The sequence below is a fragment of the Nicotiana tabacum genome, chromosome 10, assembly GCF_000715075.1.
Source record: "Nicotiana tabacum cultivar K326 chromosome 10, ASM71507v2, whole genome shotgun sequence".
Taxonomy (NCBI): Eukaryota; Viridiplantae; Streptophyta; class Magnoliopsida; order Solanales; family Solanaceae; genus Nicotiana; species Nicotiana tabacum.
The window spans coordinates 31,194,699-31,213,075 of NC_134089.1; the positions used below are offsets into that span (position 1 = coordinate 31,194,699).

At 36.3% G+C, this 18,377-nt stretch overlaps 1 protein-coding gene across 1 annotated transcript; it reads right to left on the reverse strand.

Moving 5' to 3' along the window:
• Positions 1-12,642: 12,642 nt before the first annotated feature.
• On the reverse strand, positions 12,643-14,859 carry LOC107803801 (uncharacterized). Its single transcript, XM_016627586.2, has 3 exons — positions 14,677-14,859; positions 13,900-14,226; positions 12,643-12,959 (listed from the first exon to the last, which is right to left on the reverse strand). The coding sequence occupies exons 1-3, from the start codon at positions 14,744-14,746 to the stop codon at positions 12,832-12,834; spliced, it is 525 nt and encodes a 174-aa protein (XP_016483072.1). The 5' UTR covers positions 14,747-14,859; the 3' UTR covers positions 12,643-12,831.
• Positions 14,860-18,377: the final 3,518 nt, after the last annotated feature.

The following is an 18,377-nucleotide window of genomic DNA, read 5'->3' on the forward strand; positions in this document are numbered from 1 at the left end:
TGCTGTACGGAGCATCCGCTGACACTTGTCAAGAAAACCCTGGGCATCCTCGCCCTCAGCACCATTGAATGATGGAGGCTGGAGTCTACCAAATCTCTCAAGTCGATGCTGCTCATCATCTGGCATAACTAGTACTATAAACCCCTGAGCTGGTGCAACTGGCTGGGCTGGAGGTGCCTCTGGGGTCTGAAGTCCCTGCACTACCTGCTCAGGTGAGCGATTAACAGGAGTCTGGGTGCCTTCCCTGGCCTGTGAAGTAGTTGCGGCTGTAGTGGCTGAACCCGCCTGAGCCAGGCCAGTGCAAACTGATAAGATCTGTGCCAAAGCCTCCTAAAGACCCGGAATCACAATGGGCACAGCTGGTGCCTGATCCTGGGCTGGGGCAGCTGGTGGATCAATAGGTGCTGTTCTCGCTGCCCTGCCCCTACCACGACCGCGCCCTCGACCTCTGGTGGTCGCAGCTGGTGGCACTGGTGGTCGTCCACCTCGTCCGGTAACATGAGTCCTCACTATCTGCGAGAGAATAGAATACAGAAGTTTAGTTCTCAGATCAACAAAGTCGCATGACAAGAATTTAAAGAATATGAAGTTTTTCCTAAAGGTTCTGCAGCCTCTCGAGGATAAATACAGACATCTCCGTACCGATCCTCGATACTCTACTAAACCTGCTCATGACTCACGAGACCTATGTAATCTAGGCTCTGATAACCAACTTGTCATGACCCAAATCCCGAACTTGGTCGTGATGGCGCCTCTCATGAAGACAATTCCAACCAGTCTAACCCAATTCGTCCTTTAAAACAGTAAGTTAACACATAAAGTATAATCATGGTTTAAGAATACCAAGTAGCGGAAAGTATAGATAAAATGCAGAAATCCAAACCCGACACAGCCCTAACCGGGGTGTCACAAGTCATGAGCAACTAATGAATCCTGATACAAGTCTACTAAATACGAAATACAATACAATAGTTCGATTAACATGGAAATGATAAGATAAGGGAGGCACGGGGCTACAGACGCCAACAGCTACCTCGTAGTCTTCAAAACACCACCTGGACCGGAAGGATCAGCTCTCAGGAGTGGAAATCTGCTATGCCTGAATCTGCACACACGGTGCAGGGAGTAATGTGAGTACTCCGGCCCAGTGAGTAACAAATATAAATAATGGCTGAAAGCAAGAAAACACGTGAAGGCACAAAGCATTCTATATAGAAGCAGTAAATCACTTAAATCAGTAAATCGGTGAAATATCAATCTTAATCTCTTTTAAAACAAGTAAAACAGGTAATTTGGCGGTAAATAACAAGTAGAAATCCGCCCCTCGGGCACAGTATCAATCACTCAGTTTAGTATCAGCCCCTCGGGCTCACTCTCAGAACAGTATCAGCCCCTCGGGCACAATATCAATCACTCAGTATAGTATCATCCCCTCGAGCTCAGAATAGTATCAATCACTCAGAACAATGGGTACCCGTGCTCACTATGGGTGTGCAGACTCCGGAGGGGCCCCTTACGGCCCAAGCACTATATCAAGCCACCTCGTGCATCATCACTCAGCATATCCTCACATCACTCAAGCCACCGCGTGGCATAAATGGTAACTCAGGCCCACAGCCTCATATCACTCAGCATATCCTCATACATGGCCCTCAGCCTCACTCAGTCAAGAAATTATTATAAGCCCTTTGGGCATTGGTAAAACAGTAGTTCTCAGCCCAAAATATCATTTAGAAATGTCATTTGAGTTACAAATCTGTATAAAATCGGTTGAGTTTGTAAAACAATAATTATTAACAGGACTGAGTTTAAATATAAGTCAAAACAGTGAGGAAATAGTGATAAAAAATCCCCGAAGGGTTCAAATAATTGGCACGAAGCCGAAATATAGAAATCATCCCAAATCGTGATGATAACAAATCAATTTCAGTCAAATATGCAGTAAAATCATCAATTGGGACGGACCAAGTCACAATCCCTAGTAGTAAAAGACCCCGCACTCATCATCCAGCGCGTGTCTCACCTCAATATAGCATTACGATGTGCAATCCGGGGTTTCAAACCCTCAGGACACCATTTACAATCATTACTCACCTCAATCCGAGCAAAATACTACTCCACAATGCCTTTGTCTCTCAAACCGACCTCCGAATGTCTCGAATCTAGTCACAATAATTTGATTCAGTTAATAAAAATTATAGGAATTAATTCCATATGAAATTCTACATTTTCCATTAAAAAAATCCGAAATTGTACTCAAAATTCACCTGTGGGGCCCACATCTCGGAACCCGACAAAAATTATGAAATATGAAACCTCACCCAACCACGAGTCCAACCATATAAATTTTTTCAAAATCCGACAACAATTCGGCCTCCAAACCATCAAATCTTATTTTCAAATCTCTAGGCCCAAATTCCCGATTTACACCTCAAAAACACGTAATCTAGCCGGAATATTCAATGATAATTCAATAATATTGACTAACAATGATCATAAGGGACTTACCTCAAGAATTTCCGTGATTTTTCGCTCAAAATTGCCCAAAATCCGAGCTTGGAACTAAGAAAAAAAAAATGGAAAAAATGGACTGCCCCTTTAACTGCCCAGAAATTTTCGGGGTACTGTTCACGCGTGCGGGTACTATTCACGTGTGTAGGTAGCTGCTAAAAAAATCCAGCAGCTGTCCAAGGCAACTACAACATCTTTTCTTTTCACTATAAAGGCTTTAACTCTATCATACGAACCCGAAATTCGATGATTCTTGTTCCTATGAGTCACAAATAATAATACGAACATAGTTCATCAATCGAAACTCAATTTGGAGCTCATTTGCTCAGTTCAATACCCATTTCGCTCGTTAAACAATTAACTCATGTTTCATGTCAAAAACCCAATCGGGACGTGATGAAATTAGACCAAACTTTACAGATCACTCATATAATTCATTATTTAAATTCTGGAGGTCTCGAAATCAAATTTCGATATGGATCTTTGGATCATTACATGCTTATGCTCAAAACGGCAAAAATCTTCCAAAAACTCTTCCAAAACTTATCCGAGCCTCATGGGACACCGACCAAATATGCCAACACACCCCATAACATAATTCAAACTTGTTCCAACCTTCGGAATGCTCAAAGCAACATCAAAATATCAAATCACCCTCGGATTCAAGCCTAAGAATTCCAAAACTTCCGAATTCCGAATTCGATCAAAAAGTCTATCAAACCTCGTCTGAATGACCTGAAATTTTGCACACATATTACAAATGACACAACGAAGCTAAAAAACTCTCGGAATTCCATTCCGACCCTCGGATCAAAATCTCACATATTAACCGGAATTTGCCAAAATACTAACTTCGCCAATTTAAGCCTTATTCTACATCGGACCTCCAAAACCACTTCCGATCACACTCCTAAGCCACAAATCACCTCCCGAAGCTAACCGAACCATCAGAACTCACATGAACCAAATCAACTCGACCACATTAGACATGGATAACGAAGCATAAAGAAGAAGAAATGGGGGAAATGGAGCGGTAACTCATGAGACGACGAGTCGGGTCGTCACATTAAATTAGACCAACAAGTATAAAAGTTAAGGACAAGCAGTCCTTAACTTATAGTTCCAACTTCAAAAGTTGAGGACATGAGTCCTTAAGTTTGACTTGCAGGTCCAAAAGTTAAGGACAAACAGTCCTTAAGTTTGAATTACAGGTTCAAAAGTTAAGGACAGACAATCCTTAACTTTGAGTTGAAAGTTTAAAAGTTAAGGACACATGGTCCTGAACTTTGACTTACAAGTTCAAAAGTTCAGGACACTTGGTCCTGAACTTTGATTTCCAAGTTGAAAAGTTAAGGACACTTGCTCCTTAACTTTGATTTTCAAATTCAAAAGTTAATGACACTTGGTCCTAAACTTAGACTTACAATCATAGAAGTTAAGGACACTTAACTTTAGCAATTTCAATATCAATACACTTAATCCTAAAATTTAAAATTACAAGTTAAGGACACGAATTTAAGCAATTAACAAATAATGAAATACATTAAGAGACTTACTGTTTTTGCGACCTTTCCTTTTCTCCTTGCCCAGCCACACAATGAATTTCTTCAATAATTTTGCATCATCTTTGGCATAATGAAAAATACATCTACGAGTATATGTTGATTTTATCCAGCCCGAACTCTTGGGAGTATTTTCATTGTGCGCCATCGATGTTCCTGTTTTTCTTTCCTGATCAAAAGGAGATTTCAACTGCCAACTAAGCTTCTTGTTCCTTTTACCTCGACCAAGCTCTTCTTCAACATTTCCTTCAACCTCTATAGACAAACCCCCATCAATGCTCATTTGTGTACTTGGAGAAGTAGGAGTAAGAATAGAAAATGACGGATCATCATAACCAATACTATCTCTCTTTCTTTTCCTCGTATATTGGTTAAGAGCTTCATCATTGTTTTCCTCTCACTATATATATATATATATATATTAATTTGTTGCAAGTCCCCAAATGAAGAGACAAAAACTAAGAACATTATTTTTGAAATGTACTGGCATTTTCAATTATGAATATAATATTTAGAACACAATCAATACCTGTCTTGTTCACACTACCTTCTTATGTTTTTTCAATAGACAATTAAGCTAACATATTGGTTGCATCATTTTCTTTATCTTCCAACTACACATTTTCTTTATCTTGCAACTGCTCTCCATGTTCTTCAGTTGTAAGTTCACAAGATTCTGCAAAATATTTACAAGAGTTAACACAATTAGTACTTTTTACTAATATTTGATTAAAACATACATGTATAAAATTAAAAAAATACTGTCTAACCATTTGCAATTGTCAAGATCATCCCAGTTAAATCATTATCTTCACTAGCATTTTCTTGGCTTCCAATATTATCGGTAAGAGAGCGAGGTGTAGAGAGATCACATGTTCCATCTATGCATTTGGAAACAATCTCACTTATGCTTGTTCATTCGGTATTTTCTAGGTCTTGAGATTGTACTCTACTTTTCTCTTGATACTCCAATCCAGCTTCTTCCCTTGCAGCTTCAAAAGATTCTGTAATATTTGTAATTAATACCCATTCTAATAGTTCATTAAAACTAACATTCAACATATCATGAAAATTTCATCTAACCTTGATTGGCACAATTTTGAACTCCAAATTTTTCTTTATATGAGAGAGGTGTAGACAGATCATATGTTCCTTCTAAGCATTTGCATACAATCTCACTAACACTTGTTCCCAATGGACTTTCTAAATCCTCCTAAGATTGCAATCCACATTTACAAATTTTTTCTGTTACTTCCGTCTCTTTTGGGTTTTCCTAGTCTTGACATTCTACTACACCTTGAACTTCCACTCCATCAATAGATTCTACAAATATTTGTAATCACAAAAAAGTTTATATGTATTACGCTATTGAATATAAATTTCAATGGAAAAAATTCAAAATCTATATCTAACCTTTCCCAATATCAGTGACGTTATCAGTTTCATCATTTGGATGTGCATCTCTAAAATCGCTTTCATACTGAACTTCTGCATGTACATCCATATCATCACGCTCATCACCACCTGCATCTTTGTTAATTATAACAGTAGGCTCTGTACCGTGACAATGATCATCATTTCCATCTTTAGTAATTGAAATACTAGATTCTCTCTCTATGTTCCTTTTATCAGGTTTCACATAAATCTTCAACAAAGTATCAAGATTTGATCCTATACTTTTCTTTAAATCCTGTGAAAGAAACTAAGTTAGAAAGTTAAGGACAAGTAATCCTAAACTTCAAGTTACAAGTAAAGAAGTTAAAACAGACAGTCCTTAACTTAGAGTAACAAGTTCAAAAGTTAAGGATATGCAGTCCTTAATTTTGAATTCCAAGTTAAAAAGTTAAGGACACTTGGTCCTGAACTTCAAGTTTCAAATTGAAAAGTTAAGGAAACTTGGTCCTGGACTTCAAGTTTCAGGTTCAAAAGTTCAGGACAGATGGTCCTGAACTTAGACTTACAGGTTCAAAAGTTAAGGACACTTGCTCCTAAACTTCAAGTTTTAAGTTCAAAAGTTAAAGACATGCAGTCCTTAACTTATAGTTTTAAGTTCAAAAATTAAGGACAAGCAATCCTTAACTTATAGTTACAAGATCAAAAGTTAAGGACAATAGGTCATTAACTTCAAGTTTCAAGTTCAAAAGTTAAGGACAGACAGTCCTTAGCTTTGAATTCCAAGTTCAAAAGTTAAGGACAATGGTCCTGAACTTGAAGTTTCAAGTTCAAAAGTTCAGGACATATGGTCCTGAACTTAGACTTACAAGTTCAAAAGTTAAGGACACAATGTCCTGAACTTAGACTAACTGAAATTAATGATATTACCTTGATTTCATTCTCAATCTTTTTTTCCGATACATCTATTTTCTGATTTATTCTAGTAACTTCAGCATGCAGATCCTTTTTAAAACTCTTTGATAATCTTTGAATCAAAAACCATAAAAACAAAAAAGTCTCTTAAGCAAAAAATAATCAAATAAAAAACTAATGTTATTCAAAGACAGAAAACCTACTTTAACAATTTCCTTAAGCACGACTTCATCAAATTGTGTGGAAGAAGGTATTGAGCTTTGATCTTGAGAAATTGGCTCTACCACACTAATAGGTTCTGTATCTTCTTCAATAGGAATAAATGGTGACACCTCGATCAACTTATACAACTATTATATAACAAAAAAAATATAAGTTTTCAGAACTAAAACAAATAAACAAAAAACATAGCTAGTAATTAGATTAACTTACATTTTCATTATGGGAGTATTTTTTACACAGAGAATCATACTGTGGAGATTTCATTTCCAAATAACATAACATCCGAAGAAAATAAGTTCACAAAATGTTTTTCCTAGAAAATAGGCAATACTTTCATAATCCAAACACAAAAAGCAAAAGGAAAGCCAAATATAGTGTAGCTATCCTTATCTTTATCTTTGTCTTTCTCTTTCTCATTCTCTTTCTCATTCTCATTGGGCTTCAAACAACTCATCAATGATTTTAATAACGTATCATAAGAAAGAGAGCCCCAGTTGAAAGAAGAGCAGAGTTCATCATCGTCTATAATTTTCATTATCTGCTCGGACACATCCCTATTCTTTGGCTTCCCCATCAAAACAGATTCAACAAAATAAATTGTTGCCAACTTCACAGCATCATCATCGTTGCCTACAAATGATGCAGTTGTACCACGTGGGTGACTAGTAATAAAATTAAACAAATCACCCAACTCAACTCTATCCTTTTCGGGGAAATAGACTTTCAAAAGCCTATTCTCTTTTTCATGCAGATCTTTGATGTCCAGTGAAGAATAACACTTCAAAACCAGTAATTATATGAAATGCTTCACGTGTAAACTTAATTTCACTGTCAAAAACCTTGAATGTCATCGAATCAAGGTCATTATTTACAATTTCTGAAAGCAATACATAGTGAATAAGTTTACCACAGAACTTCACACTTTGTAATCGAAAAAGTTTCCGAAAATACCATCCCTCAACTTCTTCCACTGCCTGTTTGACAAAAAAGTTTTGATTGTTTCTTTATACTGTAAATCTTCTTTCTAATAGATCATAAAATTATGCCAAACATCAAACCCGAACACATGATCTCCTTCTATTATCACACTACAAAGAAGGAAAAAAACATAAAGATTAGGACTTATAGTTACAACTTGAAAAGTTCGAGGCACTTGATACTTTACTTCAAGTTTCAAGTAAAAAAGTTAAGGACAGATAGTCCTTAACTTAAAGTTCAAAGTTAAAAAGTTAAGGACAATAAGTCCTGAACTTCAAATTTCAAGTTAAAAAGTTAAGGACAGACAGTCCTTAACTTATAGTTTCATGTTGAATAGTTAAGGACACTTGGTCCTGAACTTCAAGTTTCAAGTTCAAAAGTAAATGACACTTGGTCCTTAACTTTGAATTTCAAGTTCAAAAGTTAAGGACACTTAGTCCTGAACTTTGACATACAAGTTCAAAAGTTAAGGACACTTGGCCCTTAACTTAGAGTTACAAGTTAAAAAGGTAAGAACAAACAGTCCTTAACTTATAGTTTCAAGTTGAAAAGTTAAGGACACTTGGTCCTGAACTTCTACTTTCAAGTTCCAAAGTTAAGAACACTTGGTCCTTAACTTCAAGTTTCAAGTTCAAAAGTTAAGGACACTCAGTCCTTAACTTTGAGTTCCAAGTTCAAAAGTTATTGTCGCGATTAAGTGCAACTGGTTTGCATGCGAGGATGATACAGATGAGGAGCACGCGAAACTTGCCCTAAAATTTTCGCTCTCAAATTTTCCCTCTTCTGAATGAATAAAACAAGGGTGTAGGAATATAGAATTGAAGAAAGGGTAAAACTATCTTTTTCCTATTAGTAGTGGCTATTTTTGCTGGGCATTATAATTAGTGGATAAAAAATAAAGACCACCTTACTTAGTGGCTACCACATACCATTTTTACACAAAATAATGGATGGGCGCCCAAATAGAAATTACATTAGAAACAAAGCTTGGAAATGAATACGAATAAAATTATCATCATAAACTATACATAATGGCGAAATCAAGATGCTAAGTGTATGTGGAATATTACTAAATCTTTAAAGATTAATTATAAATACAAAATTGCAACTAATATCATCGATGAAAACACCCCCACTTGCTATGAGTTAATGATTCCCTAAATTTGCCATAAAGGTGGCATGTGGACCGGTTAGGGCCAGGACTGGCCCAGGCCCATGAGCCCATATGGGTAGTGGGCCTAAACGGGCCTAACCATTTAGGACCGGGACCAGGTGGGGGTGGGCTTCCAGGTGGGCCGGTCTCTTTACTAGGCCTGCTAAGACCGGGACTAGTAAGTGAGCTGGTTCAACCGGTCCTAAACGGTCCTAAGTGGGCCTAAACGGGCCCAACGGCTAATTTTTTTTAAAAAATAATTCTGCCAATCTAGCCGTTATGGCATTTAAAAAATGGTTGTTTTCTATCTGTTGGCTATTTATAAAATAGCCATTTAATCTCCCGAACTTTGTTTTAACCCCAAACTTTTTATAATTACACTTTTTCCCTATTTTAACTATAAATACTCCCTCATTCTTTTATTTTTCTCACAAAATCGTCAATCTCTCTCTAATTTTCTTCTATAATTGGTTACTTTATTGTTGCAATTTGTGTGAAAAATTATGAAGTTGGTGTATTGAAGTATTCAAATGATCTTCAACGATAATTAATTTTCAACAAGTTGTTCGTCAATTCGGTAAACTCGTTCCAACTCTTAAGTTTTAATATTATAGTTTTGTTTTATTTTATTTAATTTTGTATTGTCTGATTAATTAAGATGGATTTTTTTGTTAAAAAAATATTTAGTAAAAATAAGGGAAAATCCAAGAGAGGTGAATCTAGTGGCCAATCTATTGCTTCTCCAATTCCTCAGGCTCCCCTACCCAATCCCCTACCCAAACCCCATACCCGCCCTCCACCCGCTCCTATTCTTGATAGTAATTATACTTTATTATAATTTACTGAGAGTCAATATCTGCATAGTGTTGGAGGTGGTGAACACTTAGACCATGAATATATAAATGCTCTTTATAGTAATCCAACTATTGATGAAGATAATAAGGAGGAATAGATGTGTATGAAACACAACCGGATGACGATACACCCACTAGTCATGTTGCTGAAGTTAACCCAACTAATAATAATCCAAATGATGCCCCGTCTGACCCCCTGTTACTACTCCTACTTTTTCTAGACAACCTTCTAAACGGGTCGAAACATCTCTTGTTTGGTCATTTTTATTCAAATAAGAGAAAAAAAATAGGGCTAAGTATAAAACTTGTGGCAAAAAGTTAGTTTTTAAATATGTTTGAGGTTGGGAGGGGGAAGTTTGAGGAGACACATAATGCTACACCCTTAAGATAAAGTTAAATATCTTCATATGAAAGCTTCGGCCGAGGGGACAAGTGTATCTAGTTAGCCTGACCCTAGTACTGGGTCAAATCAATTTCAACCGGGAATTAACACTGCTATCGATGGTATTTTATAGTATGATCCAAGAAAAGATAAGGAAGAATTGGCAAAAATGGTTACTGTTATGTGCTTACCCTATAGTTTTCCTTCTAATCCTCACTTTGTGCATTATGTTAGAAAATGTTTTAATCCTACTTATAAAGGATGGCCTCGCACAACCATAAAAAGCAATATTTATAAATATAAACAATATTTGCGCTATTTATTTACTCATATTAATTGTCGTGTTGCTATTACTACTGATATTGGTAGAAGTGATAATGACTGTGATTATCTTGCCGTTACCATGGATTGATGAGGATTGGATAATGCAAAAGCGCATTATCGTTTGTAGAATAATTAATTCATGTCACACAACGCAGTTTATTTCTAACACGGTTGCGGATATTTGTAGATATTTTTGCATTAGTGATAAAATAATGTCAATTTCAATGGATAATGCTACTAGTAACACTAATGTTGTAGCCTTGCTTACCACTACACTAAGTCCTGCATTTAGTAACATTTTTTATGTTAGATGTATTTGTCATATTTACCATTTAATTATGGGTGATGGTATGAGAATTTTAAATGTTGAAATTGAAAAGGTTAAAATGGCTCTTCACTGACTTTTTTATTCAAACCGTAGAAGTAGACTTAGAGAATATTTTAAAAGATGCGATGAATTTGGCCTAAGAGAAAGAAAGGTTCCTAAACCTTGTCCAACTAGATGAAATTACATGTATGAAAGTTTAGTTGTTGCATATGAATATAGAAACCCCATAAACTCAACGTTTAATGCTCATGTAAGTGATGATGATGAACACCTTACAAATGCGGATTGGGCTAATATTAAAATGCTTGTAGATTTTTTAGAAAATTTTTATATTGCTACAAATAAATTTTCTTGGCAATATTATCCTACTATTTCTAACTGTTTAGTTTATATTGTAGAACTTGCAAATTTGTTTGCTTATTTTTCAGAGGTGGGAAATTTATGAACAAGCTATTGATTCTATGAGAAAGAAGTTTAAAAAATATTTTTTCCCTATTCCCCCTATTGATGGTGTTGCTGCCTTATTAAATCCTACTATGAAATTAGGAGGTCCTCAATTTTGGTATCAAACTGTTTATAATGGTTTAACACTTGAAGATGAGGAGTTGTCTACACTTTCGGAAGCACAAGCCTCAATTAAAATAAATTTTCAAACTATTTCTAGTGCTTATCAAATTACAATAGATCAAGCTAGACCAAATGTTCCAACTCCTTCTTCTTCTAGTTCTCAATCATCTAAAAGAACTGCGGGAGTAAGAGCACTTATTGCTTGGGCCGGGTTCAGGGGTTCTCAAGGTTCTAGTACTACTGATTGTTCATAACTAAATGAGCTCGAAGTTTATTTGTCACAGGGAATTGAGGAAGTGAATCCCGACGGCTCCTTTAATATTTTGAAATGGTGGAAGGATACATAAAAATACTTTCCGATTCTTTCAAGGATGACCCGAGATATTTTAACCATTCAAGCTTCAACAGTGGCATCGGAGAGCGTTTACAGTCAAGAAAGACTTCAACTCGATGATTATAAAGCGTATACGAGGGAGAGCTTGAAGAAATCAATATTTTTCAAAGATCGGATCCGTTCGGAACGAAGAAATTTTGGACTTGCTGAATCACAACCAGAGGTAGACGAAGCTTACGAAGAAATGCTAGCTGAACTTGCAGAGGATGTAGCTTTGCTCGGAAGCGGTGATGAACAAGCTTCTTTTCCGCCACCACCAACGGAAATTCCTCCGAACCTTGAAGGATATATGAAATTTGTAAGAGATACCATGTAAAATTAATATGTAATTTGTATTTTGGCACATCTTGATTAGTTTTTTTTCTTCTCAATGGTGGTATTAGCACCTTGTTGTGCTCATTCCATGGGGGGAGGAAAACTAAGAAAGATATTGCCATGTTTTGTTAATGCCATAATAAAATTATAATGCATTGCTTTGAATATCTCTGTACAATCTTTTTGTGTTTAAATTTAAATTCACAATTCTATAATATAATTTTTACAAGGAATTGCCTTAGATAATATTTTTTTTTTTAAAAAAATTGAAATTAACCATTGGGCCCAGTCAGGCCCACATACACCCTGGACCGGCCCACTTAGTCCGGGAACATTAGTTTGTGGTCCCGGTCCTGGGCCGGTTCCTACCAAAAACCCACAAAATCCGGGATCACTTAGGACCGACCCACGAAGCCCAGACCCACTTAGGACCGGCCCACGAGGCCCGTTTAGGCCCGGGCCCGTCCCACATTACACCCTTAATTTGCCACTTGATTTGGAGTGGAGTTAGGCGGGTGGAAGGGTTCACTCGAATCCCTCCCGCCAAAAATTACATTCTATGCATGAGATTATACTGTATACATATATATTGAATCCACTTAACTTTTCGCATGTTTATTTTTTATTAATTTTTTCAATTTTCTTGGTGAAAATTCTACTTCCGCCACTGCAATTAATGGATTGCCATTTGATCGAAATAACAAACATGGAATATTAGGTGAAATTAAAGTAAGCAAACAACAAGTCGCAAGTAAATGAAGAATTTTTATTGAATTCTCAGTGGAAAAAGAATTTTAGAGTACAATAGACTCAAGAATATCTCGGGAAAAAATCCCAACAAACCCAAAGAAACAATGAAAGCAAACTCTTTACAAACAACAATCTGCTTGTAAAAACACAATGTATATAGTAATTAAAAAGGTGTAAAAAGAATTTAGAAAGAAAGAGGAGAAGGAGCAGGAGCATCAGCAAAATCTTCAGCAGCTCCACTGCTTTGCAACTCAATCATGGCACGGTGTGGGTTGCTCCTCTGCTTCTTGCATAGGTCTGGCAAGTACACTCCTGCACATTTCACCAAATAAATGCATCAAAACATTAGTAAAACCCTAAATTAATGTGTGATACGATGAGACAGAATGCAATCGATATAATGATATGAAATAGATTATTATGAGAGCCATAATCTCCTATTAAAAGAAAGCATCTACTTTCTTACAATAGCCTATGCCTTCTTTTTCTTTTACTTAGAAAGAGTGAGGTCTTACTTATTCGGAGGATGAAAGACAAATAAAGAGATTAGGGGTCTTTATGTTCGGAGAAAGAGAAGGGGCGTGGTTGGTGTGGAAAAGGGTGGATCAATCAAAAGGGCTACTAGGAGCCCTCTGCCCAACGCATCTACGGAGCTCACGTTTGTTCATCGGTTTCACCGACTAGATCAAAAGAGTGATTCACCTAATAAGGAAGCATTTTTTTTTAAGCAAAGAAAGCATATTTAGAAGCGAAAAAAGTTGAATCTTTTGACCATAAGAGAACTTAAGATTGAATAAGCAAGATAGTGTCTAAAGATCGAGAGCACTAAAACCATAAAAGGTTGTGAATCTAAGTTCCACATATTGTGTTTCCAAGATAAAAAGATAGTAATTCTTTGATTCAAACTTTAAGGTTTTTTATTGCAAGAAAGGCATCATTATTGGCCTTAACCTTTTAAAAAAGTCAAGTGTTCTTATTCATGATCTAGAAATCATGCAATGCCTCAACACAAAAGACTCTTATTTGGGTTCAACCAATTATCTAATTCATGTCTTTGTCTTAAATTAATAACAAAAGAATGTTTAAATATTAATATATATTCTATTTTTCTTTCTTTTGTCTGATCTTTTACGAGAATCTTACCTTATGATCGTCGATAAGATGTTCAAAATGAACAATATATATCATGCAAAAGGAAAAGCGTTTAACTTATGTACATTGACAGTATAAAAGTAAGACAGAATATTGTTACCTTCTCCGGCGGCCAAGTTGAAGTAAAGGTCAACAACATTGGGGCATTTGTGGTAACAATCAGGGGAGCAGAGCTTAGAGGTAAACTGAGCCTCAAGCAAAGAATCAGAAGAAATTCCAACAGAGTTTCTATCAACTCCACATGCATTTACACATTCATCTGTCTCAATGTATTCCCTCATGTTTCCAACGATAACCTCTGATGTCTTGCATTGGTACTCACTTTTCCCATCTTCTAATGTTGATTTCTCTAACAAACACCTCTTCCCAGATGATGCAATTGAGAATGCACAAATATTTGTTGGCAAATTCTCACAAATGATCTCCCCTAAAATCAAGAAACAATAACAGCCACAAAAATTAGAATTGTAAGGATATGTACTACAAAAAAAAAAGAATTAGCTACGAACTTCGTCGCTAAATCGCTCGTAGCTAACAAAATTTCTGGATAATATATCGTTAATCCGTCGTTAAATAAAAATTAGCGATATTTTCTTATTTAGCAATAGAATTTGTCTGTCGCTAATTCCTGTTTTTTTAAGTAGTGAATTATATTAACATGCTTGACATGATCATCAAAATTGAATCTTTGCATGTACATGAACGGAAATGGATCTAGAGCGATTCAACGGGTTCAACTGAATCCATTGTTTTCGAGTCGAACCATGTTGATATATGTAAATTTTTCCATGCACATATATAAGCAATCGTTCTAAATTATGGATTCTCTTATGTGAATGAAAGAAAAGAAAAGAAAACTAGATATAGATATACGTACCAAGAGCAACTTGGAGGAAAAGGGAACATGTAAAGAAAAGAATCAAAGATGATTTCATTGAAGAGGCCATTTCTTCTTCTTGTTTTCTCTTTTGTTTTTGGTGTGATTTTGTTTGTTTGGAAAACTTGAAGAAGAAATGGAGAGGTTTTTTGGGTTTGTGAGATGAGTTTGAATGAAGGGGTTTCTTGACTTTATATTGGGAGTTTAGGAAGGGAGAGGAGAAATTCAAGATGTGTTATGACCTATGCAAATCATACAAATGTCTGGCCACCGGCTTAGTTAGTTTGTTTACTTTTTATTTTTATTTTTAGGGTTAATATTTAAATTGGATCTTCTGTTTTTTAATTTAAAAGTTTAGACTATTAATGCATGAATCAACGCTGAATTTTGACGTATTCTCTTATTTTGGGAGAGCACAAATGGAATGGGATGGGAGCTCGAAGGTTGATGGACAAATTAGTGGATCCCACGCATTGCTTTTCCTTTTAGATTTTATTTTTATTATTATTCTTATATAGTTCGCCAATAATAAATATTACGTATTTCTTTGTCTGTGAAAATTAGCTCGGAGAATAACAGTCAACCCATTTTAATGTGAATTTGAACTTTAATAGTTTCTTTAAAGATGTACATGTCTAGAAACAATGTTAAACTTCTACAAATTAAGGGGTCGATTGATTGGAAGACACGTTATGTTGAGATTAGTTATACTGGTATTAATTATATTGAGCTTAATTATACTGAAATTAGTTATCATGGTATTATTTTTTATTAACTGTTTTGTATGTTGTATTAATTCTGAGATTATCAATTTTACTGATTTATCTTGGGATAATTATTCCACTCTCTGGCAGGTATAAGTTATTCCGATACTATTTTTAACCATAAATAACTTATTCCATAATTAGTAATCAAACAATGAGATAAAGCAATACTAATTTTTATTCCAAGATTTTTTTACTTATCCATCATACGAAACGACCCCTAAATATCTTAATTCTATGTTTAACAATATGTTAAGATTAAATTCAATATACTATTTTTTTGTTGTCGTGGTTCTTTGGCTTAACCGGCTACTATATGCTAGCTACTTTTAGGCTTTAGCTGCAGTTCATATACTTTTTTCATGTTAGATTTATGACAGGTTTACTTGTTGCCTTGTAATTGACGGCTTGACGCCTAACACACCAAAAGACGTGTTTTGATTTCTGCGCGTTGAAAGATTCAATATCCTTATTAGGAAGTTTCTGCAGAAAATCATGGAGTTTGAGGTCAATGAGTGGAAGGGAGATTCTTGGACTTTAAGAAACAGATTATAGAGTACAGATGTTAGAGAATTGAACATAGGCAGACGAATAAAAGTCATACGTGCTAACCCATTGGCTTCGGTGTTCACATCTTGACATCTACGTCATAACTTTATTGGTGAAACTTCAATATGAAAAATATAGCCTAAACTTGTGTGGAAATTTTGGTAGCAAAGTTACAAACTTAAAAATTAAAGATGTTAAATTGCCGCGCCTTCTCGACGCTTAAAAAGGTTCTAGTTTGAGGAGTGGTTTTATTAATGTATAGGGTAAAATTGATTTATAATGAATGGTAGATAAGAGCATGACACGTAGTGGCGAAGCCATATGGTCACAAAGGTTGTCAATTGATCACCATTCGTCAAAAAATTACACTGTGTATATAGACAAAATATTATGTCTTAAAGGTATATAACACATATTGAACACCCTTTGTGGGGAATTTTTTTTCCCACTTCTTTCAAATTTGAATACCATTGAAAAATTTCTGGCTTCACCACTGATGACAGGTGGAACCAAAAATAGGTAAGAAACAAATCAAGTAACAACCGGTGTCAGGAACAACAACTGCAATTGACATCGAGTAAATCACGAAGGGAGCATGGTCAAATGGAGCAGGTTAAATATTTGTCATCGGATAGCATTCAATGAAAAATGTTTTCTAACATTAAATGGGCAGCCGTTGCAGAGAATATTTGCATTCATAGCCTGCCGTTACATATTCATCAATGACGCCTTTATTATCATTAAAGTGGAGCTTGATCCTATAATCTTGTTTCCCTAGGTATATTTATATATAGCAGGCTCAGCAACCGTTGTAAGGGAAGAAATTCTTAGCAAAACATATGATGTATTTCATTTCCGCTCTCAATTAAATAACTTTATTTGCTCTTCTACATTGCTCTCATTTCTGTCCTCGAAGATACCACTTTCGGAGTCGGGCTTGTCATCTTCTTCAATTTCAATTGCTAAGTCTTACTTTTAATTTTATTTTTTTATCATTATTGGATCAAATCAGTTCACGTGTCTATAAACCACGTAACAAATTCAACCTTATCGTTTTATGGATAATCATTTTGGCGCCCACCGTGTGACAGACAATTGCGTAATTGCTTTGATCCTCACGCTTATTACTAACTTGTTTGATTTTCCCATAGCAAGAAATCAGCTACGGTAGCTAATGATGTCAACAGCACGTACAATTTTGAGGGACACGAAATTTTCCTCAACATAAAGATTCAATCAGCGACACCCATAACGAGGGAGCGAAGCAACCCTCGTTCGTGAAGGACGGTATCCCTCGCATGTGCGGGAGCCAACTCCCCACGGCGCGGAGGAGGAACATATTGTGAAAATAGTGAAAATCTCGAGGGAGCAACAAAAAACCATCGTGGGCCACCTCTGTCACGACCCTAAACCCGAACCCGGTCGTGATGACGCCTCTCGTGAAGACAATGCCAGCCAATTAAACCCAATTCACTTTTTAAATAGTTAAATAACATAAAAGCAGTCTAAAACATGATATAGCAATACTAAGTAGCGAATAATGCCAATAAAGTGCGGAAGTACAACCCAACACAGCCCTAACCGGGGTGTCACTAGTCATGAGCATCTATAAGTCATAATACAATTCTGCTAAATCCATAACTAGAACAACTGTCTGAAGAGAAATATAAGCGATAAAAGAGTAGAGACACGGGGCTGCGGACGCCAACAACTACCTCGTAATCTCCGAAAACCCGCCTGAAGCTGGAGGTATCAGCACTGGGGAGCGGTGACATCTACGCCTAAATCTACACACAGGGTGCAGGGAGTAAAGTGAGTACTCCAACTCAGTGAGTAACACATGTAAATAAAGACTGAAAGTAAGAAAACACGTCAGGCACAAGACATTCTATAATGAAGTAGTAAAACCATTTAAAAGCAGTAAGACAGTGAAAAGTCAAGTAAAATCCTCTTTCAGCCAGTAAACAAGTAATTGACAGGTAATTAAGGTAAATTAAACAAATAGAAGTTCGCCCCTCGAGCATAGTATCAATAAATCCGCCCCTTGGGCAACATCTCAGAACAGTACTATCCCCTTGGACAATCACATAGAACAATATCCCCTCGGGCAATCACATAGAACAATACCAGCCCCTCGGGCAATCACATAGAACAATACCAGCCCTTCGGGCTCAATCTCACATCACAATGGGTACCCGCGCTCACTAGGGGTGTACACTCCGAGAGGGGCCCGTTACGGCCCAGGCACAATATCAAGCCATCTCGTGGCATCAAATCTAGGCCCTCGGTCTCATATCAATCAAGCCACCTCGTGGCGTATATATGTATCTCAGGCCCCCGACCTCATATCAGTATCAGTGTATCCTCATAACTAGGCCCTCGACCTTA